Below are 11,955 nucleotides of genomic sequence, written 5' to 3' on the forward strand. Positions count from 1 at the left end.
AGTACCATGAAATGTGCAACCTGGATTTAGCAGCTGGGAGGACTATGGAAATTCACAGGCTCATAGGACCTTAGAGCTAGAGCTGGAAAGGACTTCAGGAGCCTATGTCCTTCACTCTACAGGTGAGGAGCCTGAGAGCCAAAGGAGTGAAGGTCACACAGATGGAAGAAGTAAGATTTGAACGCTGGTCCTCTGATTCCAAAATCTTTGCTCTTTCCACTGCCTCTGATACATACTGGCTTTGTGACACTGAGCAGTTTACTTAACCTCTCAGTGTCCCAGGCATCTCCAGCACTAGAAGTGCTCCACATGAGGAAAATCACAGGTCTGACCAATAAAAAGAAAAAATCTAACTTGACTTGGTTTCTGATTCAGAACCTTAACTAGCCTGGGGCAGCTGGAGCTTTGTCTCAGGATGCCATAGTTAGGGGTCACTCATAGAACTTGCAGTCAGTGACTTGCAGTCACCCTGGCTTGGCTTCCTTTCCCCACCCGCTAGCAAATACCCTTCATCAGGATCCCTAGTTCTCTATCTCTCCATTACAGGGTAATGTCCATTCCACCTTCCTCCCAACCTACTTTGGCTGAGAGTGCCTTTCATGCAAGACGGCTCCAGAACAAAACTTCCCAGTTAGGGCTCTGCTCCCACTTGCTAATAAAGTTTAGTTCACAGACACAACAATAATAACACCTAACATTTACATACTGCGTCAGGGTTTACAAAGTGCTTTACACATGTCTTCTCATCTGATCCTCTAAAGGATAGGTGCTATTATAATCCCCATTTTATGGATGTGGAAACTGAAGCAAACAATGACCTGCCTGGGGTCACACAGTTTATAAGTGTCAGAGGCAGGATTCCAATTCAGCTCTCCCTGACTCCAAATCCTGTATCTATTTCACCACTGAGGTGCCCTAGAGGGATGTACAGAAATCACTTATGCCTCTCTCACCTAATTAGGCTGGCTCTGCTAAGATGCTCTAGCAACATGAAGGTCTGGCAGGAAAGAATTATTTTGTGTTATGGGGCAAGTCAGCTAACTTCTAGGTAGTTAAACTTCCATCTATAAAACTGAGATGTTACTAACCTCAAGACTGATTTGAAAAGAAGCTGGAGCTTAATTCACTGGTGGACAATGCGGCTCTCCCAGCTTTGATCACGAAGCCAACTCTGGTGTTTTAGGGAGGCAGCCAATCCCAGCCCGGGCACTGAGACACTGCAGCGCCAGACACTTTCACTAATGAGGCCCCAGAAGCACCTGCGGCCTGTCAGTGCCCCTAGGATATTCCATCAGCTGCTCTCGGCAATGATAATGAGATCCCTTCCTGGATGTCGTGTAGCTCCATCCTTAGGGAGTTCTCCCAGCAGATGAGGGGTGAACAATGTTGTCCTGAAAGCAGTGACCTCCTCCGAGGGTCAATGACAGGTCTCCAAAGTCTCAACACAAAAGTTGCCTCTGATTCTGTGTCAAGTGAAACCTCCAATTTGCACACAGGGCAACCTAGAGACCACTCCCTACTCCCCTCCCAGCTCCAGATCTCCACTACGCCCTTCCCCAAAGACAGAAGACTAAAGATGGCAGTCGGCAACCATTTCTTAAAGGCTTACTAGGTGCCAGGAACTGTGCCAAGCTATAAGAATCCAAAAGGCAGGGGCGGCTAGGTGGCACAGTGGATAAAGCACCGGCCCTGGATTCAGAAGGACCTGAGTTCAAATCCGGCCTCAGACACTTGACACTTACTAGCTGTGTGACCCTGGGCAAGTCACTTAACCCCAATTGCCCCGCAAAAAAAAAAAAAAAAAGAATCCAAAAGGCAAAGGTAAATATGCAATGCCTGCCCTGAAGGAGCCCATGTTCCACTGGGGAAGACAACGTGTAAGCAATTGTGTACATACAAGATATATACAGTTCAGGGGCAGCTAGGTGGCTCAGTGGATAGAGCACCGGCCCTGGATTCAGGAGGACCTGAGTTCAAATCCAACCTCAGACACTTAACCCTTACTGTGTGACCCTGGGCAAGTCACTTAACCCCAATTGCCTCACCAAAAAAAAAAAAAAAAGATATATACAGTGCAAATGGAAGATAATTTTATAGGAAAGATACTAACAATTGGAGGAGGGGAGGAATTGTAAAAAAAAAAAGAGTTTCTTTCAGGGGCAGCTAGGTGGTTCAGTGTATAGAGCACCGTCCCTGGAGTCAGGAGGACCTGAGTTCAAATCAGACCTCAGACACTTGACACTTACTAGCTGTGTGACCCTGGGCAAGTCACAACCCCAGTTGCCTCACCAAAAAAGAAAAAAATTTGTTTAAGAAGATAGGATTTAAACTGAGTATTAGAGGAAGGCCAGGGAAGTAAGGAGGCAGAGGGGAAAGGGAGATCATATTCTACCCATGATGGGACATCCAATGAAAAGACTCTCTCCATTCCCTGGTTATCCTGGGTAATTTTTTTTTTCATCTGTTGTATCAGATTTTGATGGGGTTCTGATCTGTGAGTTGATGTGGTAGGAATTCCCAGCGTGGAAATGCCCTTCCCTGCTGTAGATTGGCGATTTACAGTCCCAGAGAATTACCTCGGTCACTAAGAAGTTAAATGATTTGCCTGTGGTCAGTCCCACAATTCAGAATGTGTCAGAGGCTGGACCAGCAGCTACCTGGGCCTTTCTGACTCAAAGGCTTATTCTCTGTTGACCACACTGCCGTGCTTCTCTCCTGGTGGGGTAGCTGATTGCCTTTAAAAATGGTTCCATGGTTTCAGCAAAATTACAAACCACAAACAGCAAGTTTAAAAATAAAACTTTGCATTTTCGGGGGGAGGCTGTTTGGTTGGTTGGATGGTTTTTTGGTTGGGGTGGGGCAATGAGGGTTAAGTGACTTGCCCAAGGTCACACAGCTAGTGTCAAGTGTCTGAGGCCAAATTTGAACTCAGGTCCTCCTGAATCCAGGACCAGTGCTTTATCTACTGTGCCACCTAGCTGCCCTCAAAACTTTGCATTTATAAAAGCAAAATGTGAATTGAAACAATCCCCACCCCTCCAAGATGTGGCTCATATCAATAGAAAGGGAAAGGGAAATTGCTGGGCCCTGCATATGAGGTGAGTTTATGGACACAAATCTCATTAAGTTATTTGTGGTGTGATTAGGTGTGGCCTTATTTCATCTGAAAATATGTTCTTTTTCTCAATCAGGTGTTAAGTCCCCAGAATCTCAGCATTGAAAGGGACCTCAGAGATTGTCTGGCCCAACCAAATGAGGGCTTTGGACTTGGCGGCCTCCAAGATCCCTATCCACTCTAGGTCTCTGATCCTGTGGCCTCTGACACACACCTGGGCAAGAATCCCCACCAGGACATCCCTGCCAAGTGGCCACCCAGCCTTCAGTGCCAGGGGTCCCACTACCTACCAAGACAATCCATTCCACTTTGGGATGGCACCACGAACCTACATTACCCCAGTGCTCCCAGTTCTGCCTTTGGGGGCCAAGTAGAAGAACTCTGACCGCTCTTCCATGCGATAAAGTCAGCCATCATATCTCTTCTCATATCCCCAGTTCTGATCCTCACACGGCCTGGGCTCAAGGCCCTTTAACATCCAAGATGTCCCTCCGCCCAGCACTTAGCCCAGTGCCTGGCACATGGTAGGCCCTCAGTAAATGTTTATTGATCGATCGCCCTTCTCTGGATGTCTTCCAGGTCATCAGTGCCCTTCCTAAGATGGAGCATCCAGAGCCAAGCAGATGTGATCGGACCAGGGCGCAGGACATGTGGACTATTACCTCCTTATCCCTGGATGCTGAAAGCCTCTTAATACAGCCCAGGACTCCATTGGGTTTTTGGGCTGCCAAAAATAACTCCTGGGGCAGCTAGGTGGCGCAGTGGATAAAGCACCCATCCTGGATTCAGGAGGACCTGAGTTCAAATCCAGTCTCAGACACTTGACACTTACTAGCTGTGTGACCCTGGGCAAGTCACTTCATCTTCATTGGCCCGAAAAAAAAAAAAAAGACAAATAACAGAAAAAACTCCTGGTTGTTTGGAACCAGAAGTAATAGATATTTTAAAATTCATTGTTGCTGCAAGGATTCATCAACAATTCCATGGAATGCCAAGGATATCCCCACTACCATAGGCTAGGTCAGTTATCTCTAGGCCTTTTGAAAAGAGACCTAGGTGGGACCCTGGAAATGTGCCTGAAGATCTGGGCTAAAGACCCTCTTCACCTACTTGGCTACATTTGCCGTGGGTGCTTCTGCCTAGTCTTAATCCTTCCCCTCTGAAGGGGGCCAGGAAGCCAAGGGCTTGGATTTCATCTCTCCCAGGTGTGGGGCCCTTCAGAATACAGAAGGAAAATGTGGAAGTCATTAAAGAGGAATGCTGCAAAGTAAGGGGCCACTCACCAAGTTTGGGGGGACATTTAGGTGACAAAAGGGACAGAGTGCTGGGCCTGAAGTCAGGAAGAATCATCTTCCTGAATTCAAATCTGGCCTCAGACACTTGACACTTACTAGCTGTGTGACCCTGGGCAAGTCACTTAACCCCAATTGCCTCACCAAAACAAAACAAAACAAAAAAAACCTGACCTTGGATACTAGCTGTGTGATCCTGGGCAAATCACTTTACCTCTGCATTCCTCAGTTTCCTCCATCTATCTCAGTTATCTCCCATGGTGTTGTAAGGATAAAATGAGATATTTGTTAAGCAATTTACAAACTTTAAAGTGCTATATAAATGCTAGGTATTGTTGTTGTCAATGATCAATTCTCATATGGTTAACCTTCAGTAATGATGGCTGTGGCACTTTGAGTCAGCTATCTTGTTAAGAAGTTTGGGGTAGGGGGCAGCCAGGTGGCGCAGTGGATAGAGCACCAGTCCTGGAGTCAGGAGGACCTGAGTTCAAATCCAGCCTCAGACACTTGACACTTACTAGCTGTGTGACCCTGGGCAAGTCACTTAACCCCAATTGCCTCACCAAAAAAAGAAAAAAGAAAGAAAAAGGAAAAAAAAAAGAAGTTTGGGGTATTTTACTAGCTGTGTGACCCTGGGCAAGTCACTTAACCCCCATTGCCCCGCAAAAAAGAAAAGAAAAAAAGAAAACAATTAGTCAAAGGATCCTAGACTTGGAGCTGGAAGGAATCTAAGATCATCTAATCTGATCCCCTCATTTTACAGAAGAGGAAACTGAGGGCTAGAGAGGAAAAGTAACCTGCCATCAGTCACATAGCTGATAAGTGGCCAAGCTGGGGTCTCACCTGAGATCTGTTCTTTCATTCATCCTGCCTTAGAGTTAACATGCTCATTCAAAAACCGTTTATTAAGCATCTACCAAGTTCTAGGCTCAGCAATGGAGAAACAACAGTAAGATATATGACAGCCTCAGTCCTCAAGAAGTTTATGTTCTTATGCTGTCTTCTACCTAAAAGGTTGCTGACCCTTTTTTTTTGGGGGGGGGCAGGGCAATGGGGGTTAAGTGACTTACCCAGGGTCACACAGCTAGTAAGTGTCAAATGTCTGAGGCCAAATTTGAACTCAGGTCCTCCTGACTCCAGGGCCAGTGCTTTATCCACTGTGCCACCTAGCTGCCCGGTTGCTGACCTTTGACATGGAGAATTCCAGTCTCTGCAGCCATGACTGTGGCACTAGAAACATTTTCAAATGAATTTCTTGATCAAAATTGGGCCTCCCTATCGTTAATGACACTCAGAAAGAACAAGCAGGTAAGCACAAGGTGGCATTAGGATCACTCACGGGGCAGGGCACCAACTCTATGGCTTGACCACATGTTGGCTTCAACTATGAAGGGCCAAGTGTCAAAAAGGTGGAAACAATTGAAAAAACAGTCTCCGTGTCTAAGCCAGGTCTACACTAGCAAAGATGTGGGCACCTCAGGTGATTTTTAGTAGCATATCTTCACGGGTTTAGCTCTGGAAGGATCATCTAGTTTAACCTCCTCACTTTACAGGCAAGGGAACTGAGCCTCAGAGAAAGGAAGTGACATTTTAGGTTACTCTAGTACTAAAAATACCAAGATTACAGGACTGAGCTTTTTTGAGATCACAGATTCAAGGAAAAGGGTCAGGAAGCCACACCCAAAAGGTGATGGTACCACACATGGATGGTAGGATCATATTCCAAAGAAGAACAATAGAGGGAGGTTCCCCCACCCCCATGATTTGTCCCTAGCTCCATGGACTCAGATATGCAATAAGACATGACCTATCCAACACATGTCTGTCCCTCATCCAAGGCCCTCAAATCACTCTGGGCTCAAACAGAGAGTTTTAGACAAAGTCAACATGTCATTAATAAGAAACTGCTCTGTTCCCCTTGGGGCAAGACAGTGGGGCAGTCTGGATGCCTGAAATCAGGGTATTTTCTGGGTTTGCATAAAAAGGAATGAGGGGCAAGAACCCAGCAAACTTACTTCTAACTATGCCAAAGCAAAGGACTGGGGACCGGGGCGGTGCCTGGGCTTGGGGACAGGTAAGCCTCAGTGTTCATGCATCCTTGGGGCTAGAATTGTACTAGTCAAACTGGTTCTCATGGTCTCACAAGAGAATTATAGGATCGCATAGTTAGAAGAGCTCTGGGCCAAGTACCCAACCCAATAGGGGCAGCCAGGTGGTGCAGTGGATAGAGCACCAGCCCTGGAGTCAGGAGGACCTGAGTTCAAATCCAGCCTTAGACACTTGACACTTACTAGCTGTGTGACCCTGGGCAAGTCACTTAACCCCAATTGCTTCACCAAAAACAAACAAAAAAAACAAGTACCCAACCCAAAACTGAACAAGGAACCCCTTTCCAAAATACTCCATAAGCCATTGCCCAGCCTTTACTTGAAGACCTTCAGTGGGGACCCCAATGCCTCCAGAAGCAGCCCATTTCACTTTTGGTTAGCTCTTTTTTTTTTTTTGGAGGCAATCTGGGTTAAGTGACTTGCCAAGGGTCACACAGCTAGTAAGTGTCTAAGGCTGAATTTGAACTCAGGTCCTTCTAACTCCAGGGCCAGTGCTCTATCCACTGTGCCACTTAGCTCTCTTTGTCAAGAAGATTTTCCTTATATCAAGTCAACATCAAGTGGCTAGACAGATACTGAAGTTGGTGAAGATGTACCTGCCATATTCATAATGGCCCAATCCTCTCATTTTATAGATGAACAAATTGAGACCCAGAGAGATCTCAGTCATCAAATGACTTGCCTATGGTCACACAGGTAGTAAATAACAGAGCCAGGATTGGAATGCAGAGATTCTGATTCCTAATCCAGTACTCTTAACCCTTGGTATTTTAGCCCTAGTGTGAATCTATACAAGATCATGGAGGGGAACAGGGGCATGACATCATTGGTGTTTGTTGAACTGAATTGCCCATTGGTGTGTCTTTTGGGCTTTTATTATTATTGTTGTTGTTATTATTATTATTATTATTATTATTATTATTATTTTGCAGGGCAATGAGGGTTAAGTGACTTGCCCAGGGTCACACAGTGAGTAAGTGTCAAGGGTTTGAGACCAGATTTGAGCTCAGGTCTTCCTGAATCCAGGGCCGATGCTTAACCACTGCACCATCTAGCTCCCCACCATTTTGTTTCATTTTGTTTTGTTTTAAACCAAGAATGATTGAGAAAACTCTTCTGACTAGTTGGGTTTTCAGGGGCTCTAACTTACATTCAACCTAGGTCACTCTGCTTTATTCTAAGGGGCTTCCTACAGGACAGAATTCAACCGAATGTTTGGAGACAATGCAAAGCAATGGCTCTGAATTCTGAGGATCCGGATCCATATACTGACTTTGTCCCTTGGGATCTGTGTCAACTAGGGCAAGTCCCTTAACCTCCATGGCCTTTGGTTTCCCCATTTGTAAAGTGAGGGATTGGACCAGATGGTCTTTGGGTTCCATCTATATTTTTGATCCTGTGAACAAGAATGTTTTAAGCACCTCTCAGGGGCCAGATACTATTCTAGTCACCAAGGTTCTCAGACAAAAATGAGATAGTTCCTTTCCTCAAAGAGCTTACATTCTAAAAGGGAAAAAAATAACATGTACATAAATAAATGAATGCAAAGTAAATACAGACTGAATTGTTGTGGGTGTTGAGTACACGGTGCCTGGCATACAGTAAGAACTTAATGAATGTTTTCTGGTTGATTGACTGAATGACATATTAACAACTGGAAGAGAGGGAACCCAAAAAAGTAAAGGTCATTATGAGATTTGCCTTTATAGCCTAGCCCCAGATAAAGTGGAAAGAGCTCTGGATAGGGATGGAGTAGTAGGGGAGGGAGCCCTGGGATCCAGTACCTTTTTTTTCTTTTTTTTTTTTTCAGGGCAGTGAGGGTTAAGTGACTTGCCATGGGTCACACAGCTTGTGTCAAGTGTCTAAGGTCGCATTTGAACTCATGTCCTCCTAAATCCAGGGCCCGTGCTTTATCCACTGCACCACCTAGTGCCCAGATCCAGTACCTCTTAGTGCTCTGTGAGCAAAGGTAAATTGCTCTCTGAACCTCAGTTTCCTCATCTAAGCAAAGGACATGATACTAACCACACTAGAAGTCAGTGGGTTATTGTGAGGAAGGCCTCTCTGTTTAAAAAAAAAAAAAGCCAAGAGAAATGGGGCCTCTTCTCTGATCTCCCAAAGCTTTGGGGATAAAGAAGCCTGAAGCCAATCTCTACACTCCTCAGTTGGATACTCTGCTGGATGAAATTGTCTGGATTTGGCTTTCCCATCAATGGATCTGGATTTTTCCAGGGAGCTGCCTTTAGTCCAGTGCGCCTCTCCCTGGGCTGGTTCATTTCAGTGGAATCACAAAATTTCAGAGTTGGAAGGTACCACGGCTGCCATCTAGTTCAACCCATACCAGAAAAGCCCCTGCATTCATTTCTCATTTTCCAGTTGAATGGCCACACCAACTACCCAGCTAGACAAAAAAAAAAAAAAAAGGAATATTGAGAGACCAACCCTAGCATCCATGTGCTGATTAACCCATTATCTGGCTCTATCAACCACTTCTGTTTTAGGGTTAGTTTTACCAGCCATGCCCAGAATGGCCACTGCCCAGGCCAGCCAGGTATGGTCTGAGCAAAACATCATCTTGAAGCTACTCCTGTCTCAGAAGCCCCAGCCCCAGCAAAGCAACCCTCATACAAAGGAAATCAGCAACATGCCTCTGGTCTGACCCAGACCAAGGCTGATAGATAACCCAGAACCACAGCTGGCAGCTCTCCGGGAGGATCTGACAGGTCCGGAATAGGGAGGGGAGTCAAGCAGCTTTGCCAGAGATGCCCCCAGACCCCTCTGGCAGATTCTGGAGGGAAGGCAACACACAAAGAACCTCGTCCTTAGTGAGGGGGTGACCAGCGCTCCCCTGCCCCCAGGGACCGGTTATGTCGGGAAAATAGGGCCACGTGAAAGGGAGACGATCCTGCCCCCCTCTAAACAGGGCCTGCACACCGCCCTTCCCCACCTCCAGCCCAAAGGGTTTACTCACCGACATGAGTGATCACTGTGGCCAGCCGCTGGGTGAGCTCCTGATGGGACATTTCGTCTTCTTTTAACCAAAAGAGCATTTCACAGAAGCCCTACCCAATGATCCTCTGGAATATTAACTAATGACAGCGATGGTGCGTGTTTTAGAGGTGCCCAGTGCCGGGATGCTGAGGACGCACGCTCGCTCACTCACTCATTCAGGCACAAAGAGAGAACCACTCCCAGCTGAGAATGAGACCTCCGCTCTCCCCCAGCCTCTCACAGCCGGGGAGTGAAAGCCATTGCATAAGATGATGACTTCCCCCCCCCAAAAAAAAAGCAAGCAAGCAAAAAGCCAGAAGCAGCTTGGTGAAGTAGGATGGCCGAGGTTACACTCGCACACACACGCGCGCGCGTGCACACACACACACACACACACGCGCACACACACACACACACAGAGCGCAGGTCTTGGGGAAAATGAAGGACAGAACCACCCCCTCCCCAGTTCTGAGTTAGCAGCGCATCTTTCTCTCCCCGCTCCTGGGGAGGCTCTTGTTAATCTGTGGTCTTCAAGCCAGTCCGGGACCAGGCTGCAGTAGCTGGATCCGATGGCAGGCACCTGCCTCCAGGGACGCTTGGGATGAAGGATGCTCTGAGTGGGAAGAGACGAGGAAAAGCCCCGGAGTCTGGGCGGAAAAGGGGATTGGAGAGGGTGGGCGGGGAGGCAGCCAGGAGGCCTCCTGATGGGCAGCTGGCGGCCTCTTCATCTCGCAGCCCAGCCCAACCCGGCCCAGCCCAGCCCGGCCCAGCCCGAGCTCCTGCCTGGTGCCTCCCCTCGAAGCCCGCACCAGGCTGGGTTGGGCTGGGCTAGGCTGGGCAGAGGGGTGGGGCTTGTGGCTGGGCGGGGGAGACAGGAGGTGGGAATGCTGGGCCTTCCTGGGGAGATGCTCTCTCGTCCCAAGCTCCTCCTCCCTTTTCTCGCCCCGGGAAATCTGGGTCCCCTCTGACACTCCGCTCTCCCGGGGGACAGGCTGCCCTTCCTTCCCCCAGCGCCCCCAAGGCCGGAGCTCACGGCGTGGGCCCTTGACGTCCGGCTGGGGTAGAGGGGTGGGAGGTGAGGGAAGGCATGCCAAGGCTGGGGCTAAGGCGTGGGGAGGGGCTGCGAAGCCGGCGGCCCGGCATCCTCCCTCCCCCTCCTTCCTCTGTCTGCCGTCCCCGCCCCAGTTCCTGCAGAGGAACAGCTGCGAGGAGGGGGCTAAGGTGGAGGGGGAAGGGAGGGAGACTGGGGCGCCCACCTCCAACGGAAAGGGGGATCGGCTCGGCTTGAGGGGGTCCCCTCAATTGAACCCCAGTGCCAGGCACCTTTAGGAGAGGGGCTGGAAAAGAGGCTAAGCCTGCATCCAAAGGCCCCTCATCCGCCAGCTCCTCACACTGTTAGGGGCGCCGGCTCCAGTTTCCAGTTGTGAGGTGCTGTCAATCTTCTCCCATACACTTCAAGCCCCCACGCTGTGACAGCACCCACACAATGGGAGAAAGCATGTATGTGTATGCATGTACGTGTGTACGTATATGTTGTCTTATAGTGTTTGTGTGAATCAATGCACAAATATACATGCAAGCCTCCCTCCATGCTACAACCACACACACACAAATCGTTCAAGGATGTGTGCTGCGTGTATCTGAGTTTGTCCCCATTCCAACCCATATAACCTCCATGACCACCCATATCACACAGAAATAAGACCTTGTGTGTTGTGTTTTTCCGTGCCACACAAGCCCCTTGTGAACATACACACAAAAATACTCATATTTATAAGTGTGATGTCCACCTAAAGATTCTCCTAACAACACAACCTTTCCCCCACTACCCTTCTCTCGCCTAACTCCACCCTATACTCATCTATCAGAGAGAGCCTCTCTGTGGGTGTATGCAAAGTGTGCATGTGCATTTATATACATATAGACACAACTACTCCCCCTTATCACAGGTATAAAACACAAAAGTCACATGCATGAATAGTACACATGATGTGCCTATCAGAATAGACATGCATATGTACATATGTAAATGAACCATCCTTTTGACCACATATATCACACCAAGAAAGCACAGATGTATTGTGGTGTGTGTATACATATATATACAAAAGTACCAACACACTCAGAGGTCACCAAAAAATCTGGTGCGTGTGGGCGAGTGGTCATTTGTGCATGTGTGTGTTCATGGGCATACAGTCCCTTTCTGGTCATGGAGCAACCCTGCATATATATTTCTTGTACATATATATATACACACACAATAGTCACTTGGTAAGTTGGTTATTCAAGGAGCATTTATTAAATGCTTGGTAGGTGCCAAGGACCCTGCTATTTCCCCCTCCTCTTTCTTTGCAGCTCAAGCTGGGCCCCCAGCCCCTCCTAGGGAGGAAAGCCCTCCAAGGGCTCCCACAGAGCCCTGGTCAGCCTGGGGCTGTTGTACACCAGACAT

General features: G+C 47.9%; 1 protein-coding gene across 1 annotated transcript in view; it reads right to left on the reverse strand.

The window, feature by feature from the left end:
• Positions 1 to 10,351, reverse strand: part of MCF2L2 (MCF.2 cell line derived transforming sequence-like 2) — a 375,955-nt gene extending 365,604 nt beyond the window's left edge. Inside the window, exon 1 of the mRNA XM_043992226.1 lies at positions 9,487 to 10,351. Within this exon, the coding sequence (XP_043848161.1) occupies positions 9,487 to 9,565 (79 nt within the window). The 5' untranslated portion in view covers positions 9,566 to 10,351. The remainder of the gene's footprint in view (positions 1 to 9,486) is intronic.
• Positions 10,352 to 11,955: the final 1,604 nt, after the last annotated feature.

Source organism: Dromiciops gliroides, chromosome 3 (genome assembly GCF_019393635.1).
Source record: "Dromiciops gliroides isolate mDroGli1 chromosome 3, mDroGli1.pri, whole genome shotgun sequence".
In the NCBI taxonomy this organism is placed as follows: Eukaryota; Metazoa; Chordata; class Mammalia; order Microbiotheria; family Microbiotheriidae; genus Dromiciops; species Dromiciops gliroides.